Source organism: Patagioenas fasciata, chromosome 2, assembly GCF_037038585.1.
Source record: "Patagioenas fasciata isolate bPatFas1 chromosome 2, bPatFas1.hap1, whole genome shotgun sequence".
NCBI classification, from domain to species: Eukaryota; Metazoa; Chordata; class Aves; order Columbiformes; family Columbidae; genus Patagioenas; species Patagioenas fasciata.
The window spans coordinates 143,044,374-143,070,215 of NC_092521.1; the positions used below are offsets into that span (position 1 = coordinate 143,044,374).

General features: G+C 40.5%; 1 protein-coding gene across 5 annotated transcripts in view; it reads right to left on the reverse strand.

The window, feature by feature from the left end:
• Window positions 1-2,800: 2,800 nt before the first annotated feature.
• PPP1R9A (protein phosphatase 1 regulatory subunit 9A) overlaps window positions 2,801-25,842 on the reverse strand; it is a 145,249-nt gene continuing 122,207 nt past the window's right edge. For 2 of the 5 annotated variants that reach the window (XM_065833119.2, XM_065833120.2), the window contains exons 12-20: window positions 25,524-25,681; window positions 24,666-24,966; window positions 20,041-20,128; window positions 19,865-19,942; window positions 15,822-16,020; window positions 13,185-13,304; window positions 11,268-11,291; window positions 9,886-10,068; window positions 2,801-8,900 (exon numbers count right to left, since the gene is read on the reverse strand). In XM_065833119.2, coding sequence (XP_065689191.1) covers window positions 8,688-8,900; window positions 9,886-10,068; window positions 11,268-11,291; window positions 13,185-13,304; window positions 15,822-16,020; window positions 19,865-19,942; window positions 20,041-20,128; window positions 24,666-24,966; window positions 25,524-25,681 — 1,364 coding nt within the window. In that variant the 3' untranslated portion in view covers window positions 2,801-8,687. The remainder of the gene's footprint in view (window positions 8,901-9,885; window positions 10,069-11,267; window positions 11,292-13,184; window positions 13,305-15,821; window positions 16,021-19,864; window positions 19,943-20,040; window positions 20,129-24,665; window positions 24,967-25,523; window positions 25,682-25,842) is intronic. The other 3 variants (XM_071805119.1, XM_071805120.1, XM_071805121.1) reach the window with 3 other exon arrangements.

Sequence of the window (25,842 nt, forward strand, 5' to 3'; positions counted from 1 at the left end):
TCTAGCACAAACAAGCCTCATGGCTTTCATCCACTGATACAAAGGTGTTATTGCCACTCTCTGAGGGAAAAGGACAGCTCTAACTGGAGCAAGGAGCGGTGCCAGGGCTTGTGGCTGGGGCTGTATTGCAGTGTGAGAGGGACAGTGCTACTGCTTCCTCTGCACAGCTGCAGTCGGCTGTGGGTCTTGCTGCATCTCCTCCAGCCCAGGCCCCTGCACTGCCACTGGCTCGCTGGCAGGGACACTGTGGTGTCAGGTACATCCCTGGGCACAAGAAGTTGCGCGAGGTTTAAGAAATGAACCCGTGGTGTGTTGGCTCAGTCACTGTGCCTTTCGCAACACTGTCAGCATCCCACTGCTGCCATGCCAGACAACTCCATCATCCCCGCAGCAAGAGTGGTTGCTGGTGTTTGTGATGTTTTGTGTACAAATAGCACATGCTGCAGGGGTCTGGCAGTGGCTGGAGGGGGAGACTTTAGGGTTAACCACGCAGCTGATTGACCTCGTCTCTTGGGCATGGCCCTGCCTTAGCAGGTCTGTGCACAAACCGTGTTCACAGCTCCTCTCCAAAATGCCCACAGTTGATCTGGGGACTTGAGCGCTGCTCAGGGTTTAATGCCTGCCTATGGAGGCTTTGGTGACAGGGACTTATCCATTCAGATCACGGTTCAAATCTTTTGCTAACCCTGGCGCGCAGACAGCTGAGCTGGCCCTGCACCAGGGCAACTTTTGTGTCATTCCTTTGCTGGACTTGGCTTCAGCATCAGCTGCCTGCACCAAGCACTCGAGAATGTAATTTATCGTAACTCTGGGTTTACTGCTCCTTCCTTAGCAGCTTCTCTCGCAGCAGGACATTTTCAATCAGGAAGCGGTGTGCTTTCCTACAGGAACTCGTAATCCATTTTCAGCCTTGAGGAACAGATGACATTCCCAGAGCCCAGGCAGAAAAATACTGCTCTGAAGGAAGTTCTCACAATAAGGAAAGGTTGGGGTATTAATTTGTTCGTGATTAGCCATCAATGTCCTGCACTAGAATTTTAAAATAATTATTTAGGCTTGTGCCACTATTTGTTCTCAAGTAAATTAAATACCACCTTCTAAAGAGCTGAGGTTTTGCAACAGTGGTGTTAACACAGCTGAAACACCGACCGCTCACGCTGCTGGCTCCTGGATTTACTCTGTGGTTGTAGAAGTGTAACAGCTGGGGTTCCCTCGGCACTAGTAGAAGTAACCCATCAAAACATCAATTTTGTATTTTCCAGTAGCCTAGAACATCTTCAGATGAGCAAATCTACATATTGTTGGATGTTGTCAAACTTCTACTTTTTTGTTGATTTTGGTCTTTCAGAAAATAATGTGTTCACTCGTAAATATGTTTTTTTTCTTTTTTTTTTTTTTAACTGCTCCTGTACTGAAGGTTTTCCCAGCACTCTGCCCACAAAGAGAAGCACGTGCAAGTGACGGCCCTTATTTTTTCCAAAAGCATTTGAGAGGGGAGATCATAGGTAGGATTTAGTATCATCTGCTCCTACTGATAATGAAACTTTGAATTTTAACCAGAGGCAAGGAGGGTTGGAAGCCCATGCCAGCCTCCCTTAAAGGTGCCCTGCCTCGCAGTGCAGGGGTGGGAGTTGAAGCTGGGCCGCTGTGCATTGAAGTGGTGCTGGACAGGACAGACAGCAGACACGTTCTGCAGCTAAAGCCATGCTGGAGCGAAGCTTCCACCCCTTGGTACAACACAGTGGCGGCCTCAGAGGAGAAAGAGCAGTGGAGGAGGATGCACCACAAGCCCAACCTCCCACCGACAAGGAAACCTGCGGAGGGGATGTCCAGGCTGCCTTCCCAGAGGAGGCACCACTCATCACCTTGTATGAGCTCTGTGGAGCCCGGAGCGGTTCTGGCATTTGGAAACCAAATAGCAGGGATTTGAGACAATTTGCACAACAGGGATAGATGTATAGATGACTCCAGGCTTAGGAAGCTGCTGAGTAGACACATTTTACGTGTCAGTTGTGGATTTACAGCCTCTTAATACACCCATTTTAATTAATACAATAATTTTATGGACTGAGGATTCTTTTATCTTCTTGCAGGTGGTGGCTGTATTAGTGGAAAGTAAGATTTATGATTTCAGCCACTGGGAAACACATACTGGGTTGCACAGATTTAGTGCAGAGTATTTGGCCTAGATTCTGGCAGATATAAATCTGCTGAAATGACTACACAAATTGGACAGTCTGTGCTGTCTGCTTTTCCCCAATTTAATGCTTTAATAAAATCAAATAAATAAAGACACATTAAAAGACAGAACTGCTGTACTTTGAATGTATAAAACAGCCATTATAACTAACCTTGAGTGTAAAATGTTTTTATATATCAAAACTAATCAAGGTCTTCTAAACAGACAAACATTGACCAGCATCAGCAGGAAGGCAGCCTATGTTCACATCAACCTGCAGCAGCAGATGACACACAACATCTCAACTGCATATCAAGAAAAAAGGCTGTTATCTTTCCTTACTCTGTTTTTTTTTTTAAACTTATTTTTACATAATTACAGATTGTAAATGAGATCCACTTGGAGGCCTGTGAATCATGCCAATTTGGCCAAGAGCTGGGATTAAAGTAATCTTCAGCACTGAGTAGAAGGAAGGAAAGAACAAGCCGGGCAATGTCCATGTGTCCCCTCCCCCAGTCTGACCCCTGGCGCAACATCTGTCCAGTTGTGCTCACCATTTGTTATTTCTTCTGGAGTTACCAACAAACAGGCAGGAAAGTGAGGACTCAGTACAAATTCTAATAAAGATTCAGGATTTCTCATTTTATTGCATTCGTTGTCTAACAACAATAATACTCATTGGCAAGAAATTTATTTACACTAACAAATTAACTTTAAACCACAAGGCTTTTTTGTTTGTATTTAAACTGTAAGAAAACCAAAGGGCCACCATGATGTTTTGTTTTGATGTCTCCCAATAACTAAATATTAACCAAAGTTATTTTGGGGAAAACTCAACCATCTAGAGAAGTTCATATCAACCAAGCACAAGAGAACAAGCTCAGACATGGCACTACTGTGTCTTTCATGCAGATGATCAGACACCAAGATGTACAAACAAAAAGTTTAGGATAACATGCACTTCATATACAATTGACCTCTTTAAAAAAAGAAAAGGAAAAAATCTGAAGCGCAACCACCTCTTCAACCATATAAAAAGAAACAATGTAAGAAGCCAATTTTTACAGTGAGCACAGTGCATTGTAGTTTTTTTAGCTGCCTGGTCCTCTAGCAACATGTCTAACACTTGTCAGTGACCAGCGAGTTACCATTGCAACGTGACTGGAAAATAAAAAAGTGGTCGTTCAGACAGTAAATGTGGATGGGAAAGTACGGAGGCAGGAGGTTCCCTGTGCACTCCCCAGTTCGAAAGGGCTGGTTACTCCTTACGTCTGGTGTCCAGAGATCTTTCTTCCCTTTGGCCTCTTCTGCACTGGAGCCTGAACCTGCTTCCACTGGTGCCAGTGACAAAGCTCCCGCTGCAGATCCAGCAGGAGGCTCAGGCTCCCGGGTGATGTGGGTTGGACCCCATGTCATGAGCTGCCAGCCCTCCTCAGCTCTCCTCGCTCTGGAAGAAGCAAGCTGCCCAACAGCAGAACAGGTTTCACAAACCCCACGGCTTGTTCCTAATGCAGTCCAAACTTCCCAAGGCAATCACACCAAACCTACCCGTTCTCACTGCTCGCACATCTTTAAAATCATTACTCGATGCCAACAGCAAAAGTACCACAGTCAACAGTGGTAATTAGTAACAGATTGTTTTATAAAGTGGGATTGGGGGGCTCAATACCATAACTAAGGTGTCACAGCTTTGAAAAGCCAGGTCTACAGGCACAAAAAAATACAGTGAAATACATACGGGAGGTTAACACAAGGGACTGTGTGATCTGCGGCGAGTGGGTAAGCCACCTCGGATGTCACTCACGATCCTGCTCAAAAACCAGCTGCTGAAACCGCTCCAACAGAAACCCAAATTAGGGACAAAAATATAAAGAAGGGCTTCCTTCCTAGAACACTGACACTCCGATGAATCAATTCTACCAACCTCTCACCCCAGAAAAACTGACAACATGCAGGACCTGCACAAGACCATTATGTGTATGGTTTTAAGAAAACTAACTTACTTCAAAATCTTCTGATCTGCAAAAGGCATAAAAACCGCACAAGCAGAGCCCCCAGCACAGCCAGGGGTGACCATGGCGAGGCTCAGGGGCAGTGCGTTGCTCCCCCAAGCTTGCAGACAGTCCCGGGCCCCTCTGCCAACAGCACAGACCCTGCACCACAGCCCCAGCTGCTACCGGTGCAGTGTGAATCTGCACGGACACCCATGTATGCACACATGTATGCACATGCACAAACTCATACGTATTTATTTAAAGAGGAATCAAACCACAAATCACTTAAACATTTCTAGAAAGAATAACTGCTGTCATTATTTTCAATCACTAATTTAACAAAACTTACCCCAAACCATCTCTGCCCATTTTGACTGTTAAAGATTTACAACTTTTAATTATGTGCACTGTTTCTTCAGTGTTTTGGACCACGACATAGGTTTCCTGAGGTTTTCAAGTGAGAGAGAGTACAGAATGAGGGAGGCGTTATTAAAAGGGTCCAGTCCCTCCATCACTTAGTTTGATGATAATGCAGGGGATGAAGTCACACCTAAAAAGAGCGATATCAGGCTTTGCTTTTGCCTTGGCAATATTTTCTCTCTGTAAATACTTGACTAAGAAACCAACACAGGACTTCATTCTTGCAAAATTCCTCTGAATTTCTGCACTGAGAAACAGCACAGACTGCGCTGCAGATTCTGTAATGAACTACAGCTGGATCTGTGCAACCTTTCCTTCTGATTTTCAGTGTTCTGATGGTACCTGGAATGGTACTTCTTGGCCAGACTCAGCTAAATTACAGTCTTCCTTCCTTCCTACTGTAGAACTGGATTCTGCATTATTGACAAGAGTGGCATTTCTTTCTCTGACTTAAAAGTGGAACACAATTCATTTTTAAAAATCACACAACATTTCCCACCTCTTACTCATTGGCACGTGAGCCAGGAGGTGAAGGTGGAGCAGCTCAGGACGACGAGAGGCTTCAATGGAAGCAACGAAGTATGAGGATCCCTGATGCTGAGTCAAGCACCTCTGAATGTCGATGAGAGCTGAGGATGGGCAAGCTTCAGAGGAAAGCTGCTCAGTAATTCCAGTAAAAACTTTATTCTTGTGGTACCCCCACAGCAGACTAAAGTTGTGGCCCAACAGATGACTCTGCAAAACAATTTGGACAGAGCAAGAAGCCACCACTCTTTCCACAATCTCAGTATAAACACTACATATTTTTAGGACTAAAGTGACCTGCAGTGTTGCATCTTTTATTTTGTATTTTTCAGAGCTCCATTTTTTGCTACCTCTCCTTTCTTCATCTTCTCAGAGGCTGGATATATTCACAACCTGGCAATATCACAGCAATGAGCAGAACTGGTGTTCACCGAACTGGCCTCCCATGGTCAGTGCTCAGCATTGCTTAAGCTCCACAAATCAATACACAAAAGCAGGCGACACATCTGCAGGTGAGCCAAATGAGAAAGCCTTTCCAGTCACTTAGCATGGAATATTTGTTTCTTCTTATTATGTAAAACCTCACATTAGTCTGACTTAGCACTGGTTTATGGGAAGTTTAAGTTAAGAATGATGACGCATCTTCTGTTTCATTTATGCCATTACACAACACAAGGGGGAAAAATGCAACACAACTTTCAAGATCCTATGGAACAGTAACAGTTTCCAACTGCACCAGTCTTTACATCTGCTACCCAGTGACATTTCTGCACATCCCAAAAATGGGTTACCATACTTAATAAAAAGGAACCACAAAAAGATTTATGTGGCTTTTATCACAGAAAAGATCGAAACTCTTGACATTGCTTGGTTTGCTCGGTCTTCATGTGTTGATCAAAATGCATTTTATGTGTTTTTTTTTTTTTTTGTTATTTTTTAAGTTAGGGGTTTGTTTGTTTGTTTGTTTGTTTGCTTCTTGTTTTTCTTCTTTTTTTTTTTTTTCCCCAGTCTGAGAATAACAAAATAACATTACCACAAAGCAATAAACCCCCCCTGAATACTTAAAGGACTTAAGTTGAATTAGTTATTCTGCAGAACAAGAATCTGATTAATGAAGAGATTAACTAGGCACTGTTCTAAGCAGCGAGAATGAAAACTCAAGGTATAATGCCAAGCAGTCTGCTCCAGTTTCCAAGAAAACAAAGAACATAGAACAGGGACACCACCTTAGATTACTATATACAACCACTTACACATGACTACAATGTAAACATAATTTAAACAGAAAATAATCATCAAATGCATTTATCAACATGATATTTAAAGTATTAATTTTCCAGTTTCTTCCAGATAACTTCTCTTACTCAAATATAAATGGATAACCTCCTAAAATAACAGAATGCTAGTTTTACGATGCTGTTAAACATTTTTATAACTTTTCTCCTACAAAGAGTGCAGAAAGATTCACCGCAATGTGGAATTCATGTTAGCAGGTGTATTTTTTGCCAGTGGTCTATCATCTCAAGAAAAATAGCACAAGCCTTTAGAAATACCAGGAAGTGTCTTTTACAGCAATTTCATTTTTAGATCTGAATAAAATATACAACAGAATCTTGTAGAAATTGGATTAGGAAGGAAAAATAAGGGTAATGCTAAGCAGATTGATTGTGTATTAGTTTGAATGAACTAGGCTCTTCCAGTTTGCAGATCATTTTACACGTCAAAACCATTATTAGGATCAAAAGAGAAATGTAACTATAAACACTGCATCCCAACTGCTTCAAATCTGAGCTTCAGAGAACTTTACAGACACAAATCTGAACGCCATAAAGTACAGAGCAGAAGAGAAGCCAAGCCAAACTAAACAACATTTTCTTCAAAAGAATTCAGTATATGCACTTTTTTATTCTAACTTTGCATCAACATCTTAAACCATTTATGGGTTGGCATGACCAGATGAAGAGTACAACTTCCAGGATGCACAAAAAGGGGAGTTTCTCAACTCTGAACGCTGCTACATAGTTAGCTTTGACTATAAAGCAGTAAGTTAATACCTCCAGCTTCTCACTGTGGATATTTGCCTGTTGTCTGTCCATTCTTTTGAAGAAACACTTAATATTTTAATAGCACTCTTAAGAGGCAGTAACATTATGCAGTGCACACTGTATCCTGCTTCTGTCAGAGTCAAAATCGCACAGTGGGCTTTGCCGATGGCGTCATACACCAGGAAAACAGAAATCTCTGAAGGATGTATTATGACCACTTCTAAGCCATCAAAACATTCTGCAGCCTATGCCCAAAAATTCAGGTTTTGGTGGGGATATTCTTTAAACACGTCAATCAAAACAGTTAATATATGGCAGCTTTGGATTTAGTAACCGTCACCTCCATGGCAGCATTGATCTTAACAGCAATGTACTGAATTTAATTTTAACCAGAATCCCTCGTCTTCCTCTTCTTAAAGTGCACTTCTGTAAAACCAAAAATCTTCAGCAGACTCAAGTTTCATAAGCATTTCCAACAACAGCTTCATAACAGCACAGCACAAAGCTTATTCTCCCACTGCTTATTGGAGAATGAATCTGAAGATGTGGTGTTTTTCTCGGGAAAGAAAAAAAAAACACAACAAAACCCAACTCAAACCAACATAAGCCCAGTTTCCTGTTCAAAACACATGAAAAGGAAAGCAGAGTGTGCTATTAAGAAAGTTGCCTACACACTGGGAGCACAATGAAATTTATACAGATCTATATACGCTGTGCTCTAGTAAGAAATTCATCCTTGCTCAGATATCTGAAGGATAAATGTTATCCTCAGATTTCTGTGTAAACCCACATAATCATTTAAGGCGTTGCCTCCTTCCTCAATTAACTAATGTACAGTTAACAGAAAGAGTTTCACCTCCTGTCTTTCACCCAGGGGGAATATTGACTCTCCTGTCTTTATCTCCAGTGTATAAGAAAAAGTCACCGAACAGTTTTGTTTCCAGAGCAGCGTCACTTCAAGGTACTGACGCCAGATGCAACTTACTCCAGTAGACAGAACTGAGTATCCAAGGACCATAAAGAAGCTGCACTTCCAGTTAGAAAGTTAAGTCAACTCCTATGGGACAGAGCACAAACTCCTTTTACCCAGCTGAAGAAACGTTCACCAATCATTTTGACTGGTCATCCTGTTCAGAAGAAGGAGGTGAAGCAGTGGACCATGCTCCTCGGCATCATGCTGGTTACTGAAGTGACCAAACACACAGAGCTCAATAGAGAAGAGTAGTTTGGAAAGAAACACCGCCACACAAATATGAAATCTGCCAGCTGTCAACAACAACAGAACAAACTGAGGGGCTGGGGTTGTTTCACATGGCAACAACAACAAACGTGAACTGGATATGCAAGAAAAGAAAACTACACAATATAAATTGCCCCAGTCATTCTATGTATAGCCCCATTTCTCTGTACACACTCTTGTGTAACAAATGCAAGAAAGCTGAAGGGGCACCAGGGTGGACATGAGTTTCTCTTCCCTTGAAGTGCCTCCACTTTCCTAACACAGCACAGCAGCACTTCTGCTCATCACTGCTCATGAGTGCCCTCTGTTGCATCTGATGAAGACTTGTCTGTTTTCTTCGATTTCCTCTGCAGTTGCTCTTGTTCCTTCTTCCGAAGCTTTTCCCTCTGCTTTTCCATTTTCTCTTGAGCTTTGCGAGCTTTCTCCAAAGATGCTTTCATTTCCTTTAGCTTTTTTTTAATGATTGCTCTGTCCTGGGAAGATGTCATACCAAGAGCCTGAGGTGGAGGAAACAAAATTAAAAAGAATTTCATATGCTTTCATCTATTACCAAATTTTTCGTATTCTAATAACAACTCTTTGTAGGTTGAAGAGTATCACAATTAAGCAAATCTGAGACAAGCTCAGATACATTCCTGAAGCTTAAGTAATAACATTTTATACTTCTGCTTTTCATGCTTCCACTTCCAGAATATTAAAAAAATTAAATCTCATTGCAACCAGTTTGACTATGTTGATTTCATTGATCAAATGAGTCAAAGAAAGATTAAATGATTTTCCTGAAGTAATCTAAGTCTACATAGAAGAGTGCCCAATTCTCACTGCTGTGCCTTAGTCCAAAGTTCACTTGCTCGTTTCTAAAACCCTCAGGGTTAGTGAAATATCAGTACAAAAATTGAGAAAGGAAACACCAAACTTTGACTTTCGGATATGCTGAGCCTCCCACAACTCCTTCCTGTAGTTATTGTTGACAGAAGTAGGCTCATATTTTTCGCTACAAGAAACAATGCATACTTTATACATCAAAACTGTACTTAGTTCTAAGATAGTACAGCTGGTAAGCAGCTTATGCCTCCAGTACTCCAGTAAGCCATTTTTCAGTTGCTACTTCTGATGTATTTCTATTTACTATCTCAACTGAATCACCCTTTTGCGAAACAGAGCTGGATGAGAAATATATGTGTGCAAATACCAGTTATGCATGCTGCTATATGACTGACGCTTACAACAAATATGGGTATGTTATATACACCCAGAGTTTTCGCAAAGCAAATGCCCTCTATTTCTGAAGCTCCTGAATCCAAGTGTGTATGGGAATTTCTTAAAGTGTTGCTGTGGCTTTATACTCTGTGTTTATTATTCTAGTCTGTCACCACTCCACACACAGGATTCACTGCTTTCTGGCTGAGTTCTTACTTCCTTTCAGATTACCTGAAGTGACAATAAGTACTACAGTCAGTCCTGAAGTCGTCAGTCCATTACCTTGAGCTTACTCCCATCCAGCTGAAGGAGATGTTCCCCATTAATGTTTTGGGCACTGAATTCGGAAACGTACTGTTCAAGGTTCAGGCTCACTAACCAGTGGGAAACCTGCTGCACACTCCACTCCTGAACAGCGCGACTCTGACACTGACTGTGCTTGGGAGACTGTCCATCATCGAGGATCTGCGACAAAAACATGCTGCATTATTATTAAAAGAGTACCAAGAACAAGTAACAACATTTTCCTGTACAAACCACCAGCAACCAAGCAGAAGTATCTGTACTATCTTTACACTACAATAATAACAATTTCACACCACTATATTGCATCTGTACCTAACTAGATACGGAAGAATTGGTACAAGGTAACCAAAAGGTCTTCTACATCTAAATAGAAGAAGAAAAAGGATCTGGCATTCCTTTTAACTCAAACAGGGACTGAAAAGGCTGGGTAGCACAATTCAAAACAGGTATGCTCCCATTCCCTCACAAGATTTTTATCCTTCAAATTAGAACGTTTCTAAAGGATGCACTGAATTCTGCATTCCACTTCCCATGCTCATTCGCAGATCTTTATGATGTGTGAAAGCTATAAAACAAGAAATTCAGAGGACAAAAAAACAAACTCAGAAAACCAGTCTGAAGTTCAACATGATGACACCAAACAGGCAGGGAGATTGATGCTACCTATGGAAGACAATGAGATGACACAGAGGAGTGGTGTGGAACACACAGTGGCCCCACAGCCCTGGCCCTGCTCCCACCATGTTGCGCAGCAGAGGAGGAGGAGAAGGACAACACCAGGAGGGCTAGGTGGGCTGCCAGTTGCCGGGGCAGTCCCATGTCCCCGCTCTGCCACTCTTCTCCACCCAGAGGTACACCCGTGGGGCCTGACACAAAAGCTGCTCTGTCCCAGCCGCGGTCAGCAAAGCAGCTGCTGCAGGCTGCGGCAGCTGTCTGCTGTTAGAGCAGCTTTTACACTGGGTTAGATGATGCTGGGAGCTCTCTTGGCTTCTGGCTGTCCAGTTCTCAGGGAAGGGGAAAAGACGGTTTAAGCACTATCATCTTTTCCTTCTTCTATCGCCAGCGGGAGCTCCATGCAGCTGATGCTTGGCCTGGTAGATTTACTCTGGCACCGACCTTCCTCTCCCTTCCAGCATATCGCAAAAACTGCAATTTGCTATGGTCTTAAAAACTCTTAGCAGAATGGAGAGGGCAACTGAAGACAAGGAGAGACGAGCCAGTGACATCTGTGTGTTCTGCTCAAACAAGGGGCTTTGCCACATAACACCACAAAACAAGAAATGTGAATCTGCAAATGAGACAGTATGTTGCCACGTGATGGTCACACAATTCACCACAACAGCACACTAGTATCTCACCTCATCATCAATCATATCCAGGCTCTGAGTGAGGGAGCAACGAAGAAATGGGAAAGAAAAGCATTATAGAAACAAAATACAGAACATGTAACAGCATGTAAAAGTTCAGGCAAGAGCAGCACCAAGATTTGCAAACAGATAGGGCTACTCAAAACCAAAGAGATTTCTTTAAAAAAATTATTTCCAGAAGCAGAGAGGTTATGTTGAAAGCTCAGCACACACATGATTTGGCAGCTAAACCTGAGACTGTGTCAATGAAAAGCTCTTGGAATTCCTGGTCTTGACATCCTAGAACCAGCGGGAACCTTTCTCATGGCTCCTATTGCAAGAGCCAAAGCTCCTTAATTAGAGGAGAACAACCTGCAAGAACTGAGTTACCTCCCCCTTTCATTTTTTAAATCTTCTTCAAATAATCATGTTAAATCTGCCAAAGAAGCCTGAGCCAAAGAGCGCTCACAGCAATAAGCCACAGAAGGCTGAAGGGCAACGCTGGTCTCATCGCCTGCCAGGGTGGCTGTGGAGGTTTCCACCGCAGCTGTTGCCGAACACCGGTCTGATTCAGAGGCTGCAGTTTGGCACACAGCAGAGGAGGGAGAAAACACATTCATTTTTATAGACGTGTTCAGGCTTGATGTTTTTAAAGTGATAAAGCTGAACAAGCAAAATGAAAGTATTTTCAAGCTTTTAATTGAATACCACTGGGAACAGGGCATTGTTACAATAAAATATACAAGAGGAATGGAACATGGTAAGAGAATGAAATGTATTATCAAGAGAGTATTAATACTAAATAAAGTAGAAATTATGGCTTTATTGTTTTCAGTAATTCACAGAATACACAGACTCCTGTCTACACTCTCCTATGATTCTTAGAATTTTTTGGCCTTTATTACCTTTATTCCTTTAGAGGTGAGTAACCTCTAAGTAAACGGTTGATTACGCAGACTTGCATTTTGAAACATGGGGTTGCAGGGAACAGCTTTCATTCTTTAAACCCACGCAAAGCATGCAGGCAACAATAGCACAAACCTAACCATCATTAAAAAAGAGAAGACATAGATGCCTCAAGTTCCTTCTCTCTAGAAAAACGCTTGTTCAAACCTCACATTAAAAATATAAAGTTCTTACTGAGTGTTTTTAAGAGAACAAAGGCACGGGCTTCCTGAGTCCACAGGGCACACTGTCAGCTACTGTCAAGTCATGTGGCGTCACTGACAACTGGGTTATAAAACTAGTATCTTAAGAAAAGTATTGTCAATCTATTATATTTGACTCAATTATGTCACCAATTTACAGGGTTAGGAATGCTTTTTCACATTATCATTGTTCAAAAAATCTCTGGTTTGAAGTAACTGAATTCAAATCCACTATGCGAAGCAAGCACGAAGAGAATGCAAAGTGCATTTAGACATATATATTCTAATCGATACATGTACATTCAGGTACAGTAATACAAAATTACTGTGTGTACAGGTCACTATTATTTTAATGTATCAGGGTAAAAATTAGTCTAGGTGAAGGTGCCTTACATCTCAACTATATTTACCAAACTATACTGTTATCTTTACCACCTCAAAATTGTCTCAATTAGGTCTATTTTAGTGCATGTGTGTGTGTATGTATTGGTCCACATGAGCATTATTTAGAATGTAGGAAAAATGCATTAAAATGTGTGAGGATACAGCATCTCTTAGGAAACCAACTGTATCCTTCTTTCCTATGATAATACCATAAGACCTTTACTTCCAGTAATTATCATACAAACAAGAAAAATGATAATCTAGAAACCAAGATTAATTATCTTCTCCCATGCTACTGCCTAAAAAATATCCCTTTGTTATTTGAGTAATTATCAACCAAATGCCATGGGAGAAAGGAAACAACTATTTCCCACCTTAAACAATTTCATCAGCATACCTCATCTGATGACAGTGCTAAGGAGTGCGAGAAACCTGGGGTTTTAGGTTCTGCTCCTAAACCACTCAAATCAGCTGAACTTGTGCTGCTGGGACTGAAATCATCGTTGAACGTGAAATTCTGTGGAGAAAAAGATGAGTCAGAATCAACAAACAATCCGATATGTGCATCTAAAAGGGAAATTTGCTTTTTGTCTTTCAGGTTGGCATAGTTCAGGAGTGATTTCAATCATTTACCAAACCAGTTGCAATACACATGAGGAAGTCTAATTTGTAGTATTGTTATATACTACTGTTAAATACACAGTATTTTTACCATTGTGTACTTCAAGAGACACCTTTGCTGTCCTGATGCCTCAATTAATAGCAAAGGGGCCTGAAAACAATCCCTCTTAAGATGCTGGCTCTCATCCTGGAGCTAAATTACTGGTTCTGTGGGTTAATCACTAGCATTTGACTGTCCTCCAAATATTTAGGACAAGCGTAACACAGGCAGTAGCACAAAGAATAGGACAGAGGATTAATCAGCAGAGAGATGTGAAAATTGCTATTGAAAGAACAAGGAGAATATCTTGTGGAGCCATTTCTGAGTCCCAAATAATCTCCTATAAAAGTGAAAGGATCTTCCCTCTTTGCCTATACCTTTAGGAAAAAATGAAGCTGAAAGTAGAAGAGAACTTTGGATACTGAGTGTTATTTACTGAAATAATAACCATAAAACAAACACTGCTTTTTCTCAACAATGCAATGACAGACATCACACCTTGCAGCAAAGAACAGCAAAAGCCTGCACATATTTTCCAGGTACACGGCAAAATTACCCTCAGAAGAAGATAAAAGTTAACAGGTATTTCACAATAGACTGAGATTCATAAAAAACCAAAATGTAAAAAAATTAAGGACACCAAGATATTCCATTTACACTGAATATATAGTTGATGATAGACACCTCTAATCTCCACTCTAACATCTAAATGAATTAAAATGTACACAAAATTCAATTCACATGGATCCAAGAAGTCTTCCAGAAATATCAAGTGTTAGTCGTCTCAGTTTTGCTGGAAATCCAACTAAATACTGCATCATGCTGTGCTTTGAAAACCTGAAGAGCAGTATAGAAACTACTAATTTAAAAGCTAGCAAACTTCGGAGAGAATATAAAAATGGTTTTGTGATCAGTTTTCTCACACCTACATTTGGAATTGCTGTTCTGCTTTACCGATCTTTTTATAGAGAAGAAAAAAATCTGAGCAGCTTCCTTAATATGCAAAATTTTAGCCCCCACAGCGTTCTTAGGCCAGGAGTTCAACAGCCCTACCTCCTGTTGTGTGAAGAACATCTTTTTCTAAGTACTTTGAGTTTTCTTTCACCTCCATTTTGTGCAAGCTTCAGCCTTACGATGAATTTAAGTCTTTAAAATTTAATTTTCTATAGGCAAAACACAAGATAGCCAAGGCCCGCTAGTTAATACGGCAGCAGGACAACCCCTGCTCCAGCCCCAAAACCTCAACCTAACGCTAACTGTAGAAGGAGCTGCTTTTTTCCCCATGAAAAAATTATTTTTCACACAACGTTTGTTTAAATGGACATATAGGATTCACATATCTAATCCTCATCTTTCTTTTCAAAAGAAGCCAGCTAACCAATTAGTTTCTCTTTAATCTTCAGAGATTTCACCTGAGGCCTTCTCTACCAGTCTGATTCTCACTGCTCAGCCTGGTGTTGCTCTCCCTGCCAAGTAACACAATCACGACTATGACTTGGCGTGGCTTGGTGCACAGCAGAAGTCAGGTACCACCAGCTTTTGGCACCAAAAGAGTAAGAAATGCCTGTGGAAACTGCTATTATGTACATGCATGTGTTCGGAGAAAACAGAGGAATTAGATTTCTGATTCATACTCCTGTACACGAAGTTGAGAACCATATCTGTTTCTTTCTACCGGACCAATATAAAACGTAAACTGCTACAAGTGATAAGAAAATACAGGCAGAGAAATATTTTCCAGAAGTGAAAATAAACATGAAAAAGCCAAGTATATTACTATAACCAAGGGTTATTTAAGGAGTTATCATGCTGCAACATTCATGCACACAGAAAGGAATCACACAGATGTATTAAATTGCAAAAGTTCATATTTACAGTTCAAGCATCTTCATATATAGAATTAAATCCAACATCCAGCATGCATGACAAACAGATTGCATTATTGCAGGGAAAAAAGGCAAATGACTGACGGGCATACAGCATTTCTTCACTTGCAAACACCTCATTTGACCATAGGTAGGTATTCCCACAATCAGTCCTGAAGAATGCAGAAAATATCTATAACTGAATACAAAAATCTAGCATTTGTTCAGTGGATCCAAATGCTAATTTCCACTGGCACCACTTGCTTTTGTTATGGTACAGCACACCACAGTTAGTTTACAGAATTAATGTACATAAAGGCAGAGTAAAAAGGCAGAATCTGGGATGGTACAATGACAGCGATGTTCTGTTTGGATGAGGTTTTGTCGTACAATGAACACCATGCACTGTTTATTGTAATATTCACATATTGGCCTGTTCTTTTTCCAAAAACATTAAGCCAATTATGCCACTCAACACAGTGGGAATAAGGTAGTTTTTATCTTCTACCTTTGACCCTTTTTTAGCTGGACTTATATTTTCAGAAGAAGGTTCAGTTGAGCTGGTAGGCGATGGCAGGTTGCTGGAAGAATTGGATCCCTTGCCACTCTCTCCATACCATGTGAATGGTACACAGTGTGGGAGAGAGGAGGATCGCTCTGCTAATGACTTAGTGTTTGCTGATTTCTGCAGCATCTCTCTGGTGGTCCTGTTTAAGAGAAAGGAGCAGGACTATGTGTTAGATTATAAAACAAGAGGAAAAAAAAATGCTACAGAAGCAGTTAATTGTAAAAGAAGTGACATTCCCTGTAACTGTGACTAAAGAACTGCATGGCATGTGGCCGCTAGGGGCATGCCTGAAATCTCTCTTTCAGCAAAAGAAATAAAAGTGCTTTCTTTTAATTCTTTTTCTGATTCCAGCTCTCTTAGACAACATACACCCAGTAAACAGAAAAAGCCTGTACTCCCACTGTTCAGATGTGAGCCAGCTCCAGTCAAGAAGTCACAGGTTGTATTGGTGCACTTCTAAGCCCAGTGGAACCTCAGCATGAGAAGACAGGTTAGACTAAGCACCAACCCAAGCGGGCTCTGCTTCCCAGAGAAGGTCTGGGTTGGATTTCAAGCCCAGGCAGAATGAACCAGGTGCACCTGTATCCATCTATGGAGATGTGCCTTTGTTACAAAAGCTAAATACTGGTAGAATATTATTATACTTATTTTAAAGATATTAAATATTAAAAACATTACTATAGAAAAATGAAAAAAACACTTCTGTGATATTACCAACTCCTCTCTTTGTAGTAACACAGATTGCAGTGGATAATGTGATCAAGGCAAAGGTAACAGTTATAAAATAATTTGCCTAAATTAGCCGCTAAATATATCATGTCAACAGTATATTATATAAATTAAAAGTAACTATGTAAAGTGTCTGCCTCAAAGAACTTATGCATATGCCATAGCCTCATAGCTGCCCAGGGAGGTTGTGGAGTCTCCTTCCCTGGAGACATTCAAAGCCCGCCTGGACACCTTCCTGTGCGACCTCACCTAGGCGTTCCTGCTCCAGCAGGGGGATTGGACAAGATGATCTTTTGAGGTCCCTTCCAATCCCAAACATACTGTGATACTGTGATTATTTATATCAACATATATATTGTTTGAGAGCATTAAACTTCTACTACTCTTAGCAGCCATCAGTAAATTTCATGTATGTAAATCTCCCCTCAACTTCGACCTTCTGGAGAGCTTCTAGATCATTATTAACATAATCACTAGAGCTTTGCACATTGTGAAGCGTCTTCTGTGTGGATGAAACTGAGGTTGTCAAAGAGCTATGGAAGCAGAAGAATCCTCCCTCACTTTGCCTACATAAAGGTACCTGACCCAGTCCTGGTCTCTGCCCTCATCCTCTGATCTTGCTTGAAAGCAGAAAGAAAAAACAAATTATGTTGCCTGAATCACTTAGCTCCAGGTAGAGGAATAAATGCTTCTTGTTTAAATGCAGAATTTTTTAGTAACATTAGTGGTAGTCTTAGGAAAGAATTCAGGATTTTATTTACACGTATTGAGTGCTACCTTTTGGCAACAGCAAAACAATGCATGCAACATCCGACAGCGTGATTAATTCTACATCAATCAGTTGCTGTAATGGATGTAATTGTAATAGGATGATGTCTTTTGATCATCTTCCTTCTTTCAAAGACCTTATACAGCTTTGGACTGTAGAGAAAACATCCTCACATTTCTTCTAAGGTAACTTCCTCAGAGTTAGTAACAAAAGGAATTGAAAATGGGTTAAAAAGTTGTACCAAAATAATAACATTCCAGTTTACAGAGACTTTGAAAGCAGTATTAAATTTTGCTTTTATTAACTGTATCCAAACTCAGAAATATTAACAAATACAAATAGCTGATCTATGAATGTCCTGGTTTTGTTAAAAAACAAGTTTCTCTTTTAGTGAATTTTGCCTGTCAGCTAAAGCCTTCATATTAGCTGCATTTTCCTGGAGAACCAGATACATGTTTTGGTAAACCTAGCAATGGAATGCAAACTTATTGATAAGCACGGATGGACATCTCACGAGAGGGGCAATGAGAAACTGGTGACCAAGAAACTGACCAACTGTGTATAACATTCCATTTACATAAATACTTCATATAAAAGTGGGAGATCACGAGGATCTTGTCCCTTTCCCTTTTCCCTTCTGCTTATGGCCGACATTAGGAGAGGACCTTGCTGGTTGTCCCTGCGAACTGAGGCCTAGTGAGAGACTGAATGCAGCTCCAGGTTGACTGCAGAGTCTAATCCAGGACTTCAGGCGCTGGCTCTGCAGTTGCTGAGACTTTCAAGATTGGTTTTGTATATTTTGTATTATTTTCTCTATTCTTATTAGTAGCATTAGTAAAACATCTTTAATTTTTCCAACTCTCTTCTCTCTGTCCTTCTTTCCCTCCCGATTGCTTGTCCTTACTGCGAAGGGGGGAGAGGGAGGGGCAAAAGGGGGAAGTGGGGGGGAGTGGAGGTTAACAATACATCTGCCAGGGTTTGATTGTCACCCCGCAATCTTAACCCTCAACAATGAAGTAGTCTGATAAGCAACTGATCTCTCTACACTGAGACCTGCTTTCTCTAAAGAAGATATCTATGGAATCTCACAAATATCTTTAATATACTACATTGGTATACAGAACATACCGAGTTCTTACAAGCAAGTACACATTCATTTCCCTCACCCTGTGGTTATGTGATGTTTAACACCCTGTTGAGGGCACTAGCTGCCTTATAGCTACACTGAGTTGCAGAGAATTTGCTTTAAGAAATCTCTCTTTGTCACCAGAGAAATCCAGCAGTGATTACCACCGACTCCAAAGCACACTGCAAGTAGATGCACCAGTGGAAACAACTGGAACAGGTTTTTCTGACACCAGCATAGAGGTGACAATTGCTGCCTAAGATCACTGAAGATCCTGCCAGATATTTGCAGAATACAAATACACAAATGTGTGCCGAGACAGAACACTGCAGTTCAGCACAGTGTGCCTGAGGGAGTAAGTCAGAAGTCTAAGGTTTCTCTTGCTTTTCTGATGCTATGGAGCTACACAATATTCTTGTCACTGGGGCTCTGCATATTAGAATGTCAGCAAAACTCCACAAATGACTACATACTGGTTTCCCACCACAATGACTTTCTGAGTAGCACTGAACGTTTGCTTTCTTTAGATATCTCTTTTGTAATGTAGGTTTTCTTTTGAATTGTTTTATATGGAAAGAGGCTTTGAGTTGCTATGTCCTTTCTAGACTTTGGGAATGTATAAAGTCTGCTTAGCACTCTTGATATTTAACTGAATGCATGTCCTTCACACCTGGAACCAGGTATTATGCCCTTTAGCTGGGATCTTGTCAGATTCATCAGTATGTGAGGAGAGACCTTCAGCAAAGTCTACACTAGCTTTTGCAGATAAGAGTTTTTCCTGCAATTTTGAACACTGATTTTATTCAGAGTCCAGATGCTGGTGATGTGGTCTCATTAGATCTCACAAGAATTCACAGTTCCTTCCCTGAGAGTTCATGATGTGACCAATGCAGTCAGAATTCTTCCTATCTGATTTCAACTTCTAACGTCCATCTTCAGAAACAAACCCTTCTGAAGGCATTCCTGATGTGGGTGCTGTGAAGCTGCAGTGAACAGCTGCTGCCCGTACTTGCTCTGGGGGCTTTTTACAAAAAATATGTGGAATTGTGTCAAGATGTCAGCATCACGGGTATTGTGTGTGCATCTTGTGGGCCAGCTTTGATAATCTATTTCTGCGAAGTGGATGCAGCAGTAGTAGTGAGGCCACAATATTTTAAGCCTCTAAGTATTTTTAGATTATATGCTAGTCTTTCATTAGTTAAGAAATCTAGGTTTATAAGCTCAGCAGGTTACCTCAAAGCTTAACACTTATGTATATGAAGTCAGTGGGATAGTTCATGTTCCCATGGGCTAGGAGGATTAGGTTTTTCCAATGTTTCTGGCATATCATTTCTTACATCCTCAATCTTTTACCCATACCTACTGCCACAGGTCACCCTAATTGCTTCTTTCTCTTTCCGCTTCTTGCCCTTGTTTGAACTCCTTCTCAAGGGAGCCCTACAACAATATTAGAAAACATCAGAAAACATCTTTGAAATTTTACTTTCAATCCTTTTAATTAAAAGAATAAGTATGTAAAATAACAAAACGCTTACCCAAGATCTGCAAGTTTTCGCTTTAGTTTTTCTGCATGCCCTATAGTAGGGCTAGTTGTTCTTGCTGCCTGAGCACATGTGGCACCATCTAGGATACATTTGTACATGGAAGAATGTACATTATTATTTTTAATTGCTACTGATAGCTATTCCACTTTCCATCCATAACAGTTTGTGTATCTTTTCATAATTAGATATGCATACATGTACACATGTGTGAGTACACAATTTAATCAGGTGAATTCTCCTCATTTTTAAGAAGACAGTGTGAAAAGGAATAAAAATAAATGAATACTTTCAGAATTTGAAAATACACATGAAGAAATCTTATTTTAATTGAAGAAAATGAAAAGTTAATTTTGGTTGAGTTTTAATGAATATGTAGTAAGTCAAAGAACACAAAAGATTTACAAGTAAACATAACAGTTAATCGATTTTTCAACTAAGCTTAAGTTTCCTTTTACAGAACTGGTTTAGTATGTACCCTTTACTTCCAAAATGACTCCTGAAAATCTTTCTTGAACTTTGGAGCCAAGTGCCTCTTTTATGATGGACATGCTGGGTAATAGTTATCTATTTAGCTTGAATGTCTTTGTTAAAATAAACATTTAACTTGAAATCCAACCATTCTGAATTAAAAAAAAAAAAAAAGAAGAAAAGAAAAAAAAGTTAAAAGTAGCTTAGTTAATAAATTTGCCCTGAGACTTGTACCAATTTTTGGTCTGTTCTACAAACACTGTTAAAGTCTAAAGAGGAAACAGCCTGCAGTACCTATAAAGCCAAAACAATGAGTCTGCAAAACATCCTGTGAAATCTCTATGGAAGCTAAAAGAAAAAACACAGCAGTTGAAAAATTCAGACACAGTTTCTCTGATTCTTAAAGAGTGTTCCCCAAATACTCTAAAGGAAGCAGATGAAGGTCAGTCATTCAAATCACTTGTGGTTTGGTGACTTTTACAGTGTGACCTCAGATGTACAGTGACTTCTAACTCAAAACACTGCTGGGTTTGTGGATTTCTCCTACTGTAGCTGACATAAATTAAGCCCTCAGAATTAATCAAAAATACCACAGCACTATCGTAGAACAGTCCACTGTGTGTATAGAAGAACTTAATATATTGCTTGTGGATAATATTTGGCCAGATTTTCATTCAAGTAAAAAGCTGAATGTGCAAGTGGCTCATAAATCCTGGAAAAGGCAGGAAAATAAGCCCCTTGCAATACTCACACTCTAAAAGCCATATTATTTCTTCTAACACATGTCCTTATGTCAAAAAAAAAAACAAGACATTCAAGAAAAAAGAAAACTAAAAAGAATAATAGGAAGAATGACCAAAGGAACTGTCCCAAGAAGAACTCCATTGCCCAGGGAGGCCGAGAAGAGCTTCAGGCAATGCACACTTTGCATCACCCCTACACTGCGCATACTCCTCTCCTTTCTCCTCTTGCGGTTTCTCTTTCAACTTAAATGTATACTTCCCATTTAACCACTGTCAAATTGCCACTTTCAAGAATAAAATATCATAATGTTTATTTTCACAGCAGTTATTCACAGGCAATGGGTGGTGGGCCTTTTTGAGAAACTTCTTAATGAAAGTAAATGAATCTGCTTTTGTGGCGGGGAAATAAGAAAAGCATTTAGTAGCTGGAGGTTTGCTATTGTAATAGAAGAAATAATCTGGAGACCTCAGCAGTGACACGTAGCAGCCAGCTGGTACTGCAAATTTCTATTCAGACTCTTAGCACTGTGTTCCCACTCGCATGCAGTTGGATGCAGCCGGAGCCCGCAGAATAATGACAATTTTCTGGGGAAAGCATTCACGCTGGCTGTGGGACAAGTGGAAGACGGACAGGCTGGGTCCCTAAAACAGCTTCAGTGGTGGAGTAGATTTGACTCAACAGGCACTTGCACACACGCAGGTACGCAGTGCTTGGCCTATGGCAGTGGTCGCAAACCAGGGCTGCAGGTGCCCTGCGTGGGCAGGAGGGGCTTTGACCACCCTGGAAGGGTGCACCTTCCCTTAACTCCTCGGAGCTCTTCAGATAGGTTGAGGGAGAGCCAGATCCTCCGAATAAATCAGACAGAAGCCATTTAATCCATCACTTTCAGCCTCAAGGAGCTGGTGTAAATAACCCGTGGCTGATGGATGCAAAAGGGGACTAGACTGAACTTTCTTCCCCAAGGTCACAACACAGGTGCAAACAGACTTACACCAACTGAGGTGTAAACCTGTAGGGGTCACTCTGGCTGCCCTGTCAAAGCATGCTGTTGCACAAAATCGGCAGAACTGGAGAAAATAAATTAATCATACACACACATGAAAAAGCTGTGCTTAAAAGACAAGCAAGCAAAATGACTCTGGACCTGGACCTCCAGGAAAGGCCAATCAAGATGACCAAAGGGATGGAACAACTCTCCTGTGAGGACAGGCTGAGAGAGTTGGGGTTGTTCAGCCTGGAGAAGAGAAGGCTCTGGAGAGACCTTACAGCAGCCTTTCAGTACTTAAAAGGGGCTCATAAGAAAGATGGGGACAGACTTTTTAGCAGGGCCTGTTACGACAGGACAAGGGGTAATGGTTTTAAACTAGAGGGGGGAAGATTCAGGCTAGACATGAGGACATTTTTTACAATGAGGTGGTAAAACCCTGACCCAGGTTGCCCAGGGAGGTGGTAGATGCCCCATCCCTGGAGACATTCAAGGCCGGGCTGGATGGGGCTCTGAGCAACCTGATCTAGTTGAAGATGTCCCTGTGCATTGCAGGGGGTTGGACTAGATGAGCTCTGAAGGTCCTTCCAACCAAAACTATTCTATGATTTTTTGATCATTTTGCAATAATGAGGAAACAGATCTCATGCCACTTCAGCTCTTCCCACAACACTGCACGATTTCATGAGAAAGAAAAAAAAGGCAAGTGTGAACTTGATAGTGCTCACTTTTGCTAATAAGAGATTAATCAATGGACACACGCATGCCCAAAAATGTTTTCTCTTTCCATCTTTAAAAAAATCCTAGCTGAACACACAGAGCAAATACAATGGCCCTTCTTATTTTCTGACCTGTGAGTTTGACAGCCAAATCAGCAATCAATTAAACGACTGTTGCTACAACTCTCGCTGTTAAACAACTGCTCTAGGAGATTACTTTTTTTTGTAGGACTTATTAAATGCAAATTTTACATTTGTAACTAAATTGTTCTGGTTTAATTTTCATGTACTCATCAGAATTTGGATATACTCAAAAGCACCAGTTGTTTACTTAACAACCACAATACCAATACTTAGATTATTTTTCAAAGCTAAATTGGGGAGGAAAGAGCAACACAGGGAGTGGAATATAATGCCCTATTCCTTACACTACAAGGCTAGTCTCCACCAAATTTTTAGCAAGATATTTTTCGTGCACTGGATGGAAAGGCAGGATTTATGACTTCACTGATAAACCAATCATACATTCAAGCTGAAGTCAGAGTGGAAAGTCACATTTTTATGTTCATAGCCTTATTTTCACGTGCCAAACTCAAGCTTCGAATTTAATTTTGATTCATTAACAATTACACAATTAGCAACTATACAATTAGGCTAGCAATTTTAAAACCTATGTAAACATGGTAGCATTTGGTAACCTAGCCTAAATCCAACAGAACTCCATTAATCTGTCTTTTCAGAATCTGTGAAAGCCCTGTATGAAGATTACGAAAAAACAGGCTGTAAATGAATGGCAAGTCTTTTCAGCTACACAGACCAAAAAAATCCTCAACAATTTTTTTTCAGTTAATTTAAGTAAGCCAAAATCTGTCAAGAACCTATCCAGACCTATTCCTGCAGTCCTCGCTTACAAACAATTTTTATCACATATTTTATCTTAAGTGACAGAGAATGCAAGATGCATAGCCAAGAATGTGAAAGTTGTGTAAAATGCTAATTTTGACTTCACTAGGCATCTGAACAAAAGGACTTGGAATTCTGTGCCATATTATCAATGCACTGAATAAATTAATATCTGAGAAACATACCTGAGCTAGGTGGGATTACTTCGTGTTTTATCCAGCTTACATTTAAAGAATCTGAATTAAATAAACAACAATATGGCCAACCCCCTCAACAAATTACTTGATTTTTTTTTCTGTAAACAACGATAACCCAGACATCGACCCTTGTTTGATCTAGACCATGCTGCCTCTCAGCAATTAAAAGCTACAATCTGTTATTCTTGCTTTACACGCCTCTCCCCACCCTCCAAAAAAAGCATCTAGCAGTGCCAAAATCACATAATTAAACTAAGTACACTGCGATACGCATGTTTCTAATACAGAAATGTCCTAAGGTCAAATAATTTGGTGTTTTTAAAAAGATAAGAATTTCTTAAAGGCAACTTCCCTCTATCTTTTTCAGTGAGTTCTAAGAAAGAAAAAAAAAAGGCAGCAGTTATTATCTCAGTTTCAACTTTGCCATTTTCTCATACCATCACACAAGGTCAATTGTATTTTTTTTACTTCCCGGTAGACAAAAGAAGTTATGAGACAATGGTCTTCTCGTTGGTAAGGTCCTACTACACAACAGAAGTTCATTAAGTAGATGTAAGTGAGCAAAATGATGCATCAATTTATTGTAGAAAATAGCAATACCTTTATCCTGTAAAATATTCCTGCCAGCTGGATGATGCAAAGGAGATGCTTCAGAGCTGTGCCCAGATTTTGAAGGAGAGGAAAGTGGAGTGTCTCCCCGAGCATGTGGGGAAAGGACACTTCCTTTGTGGTGCTGTCCTCCTTCTTGGTTCTCTGTTAGGTTGTCAAGTGAGATTGTTGCACTGCTAGCCACGGGGGAGAGGGAGGAAGCACCAGAATCTGATGCTGGTGAGGATGCTCTCATGCATAAGGGCAGTGGTGATTTTGAAATGTGCATGGGACTACTGTAACTGTTTGACGGCTGTTGGTATAAGAGATTATAAAGCAAGTTATACTATTTAGTAACCAGAGCAAGGTTTACTTTGAACATGCAATTCTTTTATTAATAATTTACCCTTCTATTTGTAAGAAATGCTTTAGCAATTCATGCCATTACCTTTTTTGATAGCACACACAGTGCTGTTTATTGGTATTTGCTTTCAGATGGAAGTCAGAATTGGACAAAACAATGAGTACCGTATGAATTGTGTTAACAAATTAATAGAGAAACACACTATTCAAGTTCCTTTCACCGCCTGCATAAATGAAAGGACTCACTCTGCATTATAAAGCACGTAAATCAGAAAGCTCAGGATTCCTGTTAAAAACAAAACAACAATAAAACCAAAAAACCAGGTGTGCTGACTCAAAGGAGACCAGACTCGCACATTGCTCAAGGACATTCATAGCATACTGGCCACAGAGGAATAAATACTGCCTGTGCTACAATGAAAGGACAAAGACAGAGGATGAAATGACTTACAGGGGCAATCTAGCACGCCATGTGAAGCCTGAGAGAGAGGGTAGAGTCCTTCTCACCTTTCGTTCTAGGCTGTCCTCACCATCAGTTGAACTGATGCTATCGTACAGCCTTGTTCTAGAAGGTCTCTGCCGCTTGTTCTTCACTGAAAGCTGAGCTCGAGTCTTCAGAGCTTTCGAGTCCAACCTCTCTGTTTCTGGCACTGCTTCATTGAAATCTGTATGGAAACATGATTTTAAGCTATTTAACAGAAGAATCTTTCACTCCTTTTTCCTAAGATAGGACCTGCATTTGCAAGCAGATGCACTTTGCATGTTTTACTTGTACCTGTATCTTCAACACTGTCAAAATACATGTGTAAAAATAAACGGTTATTTG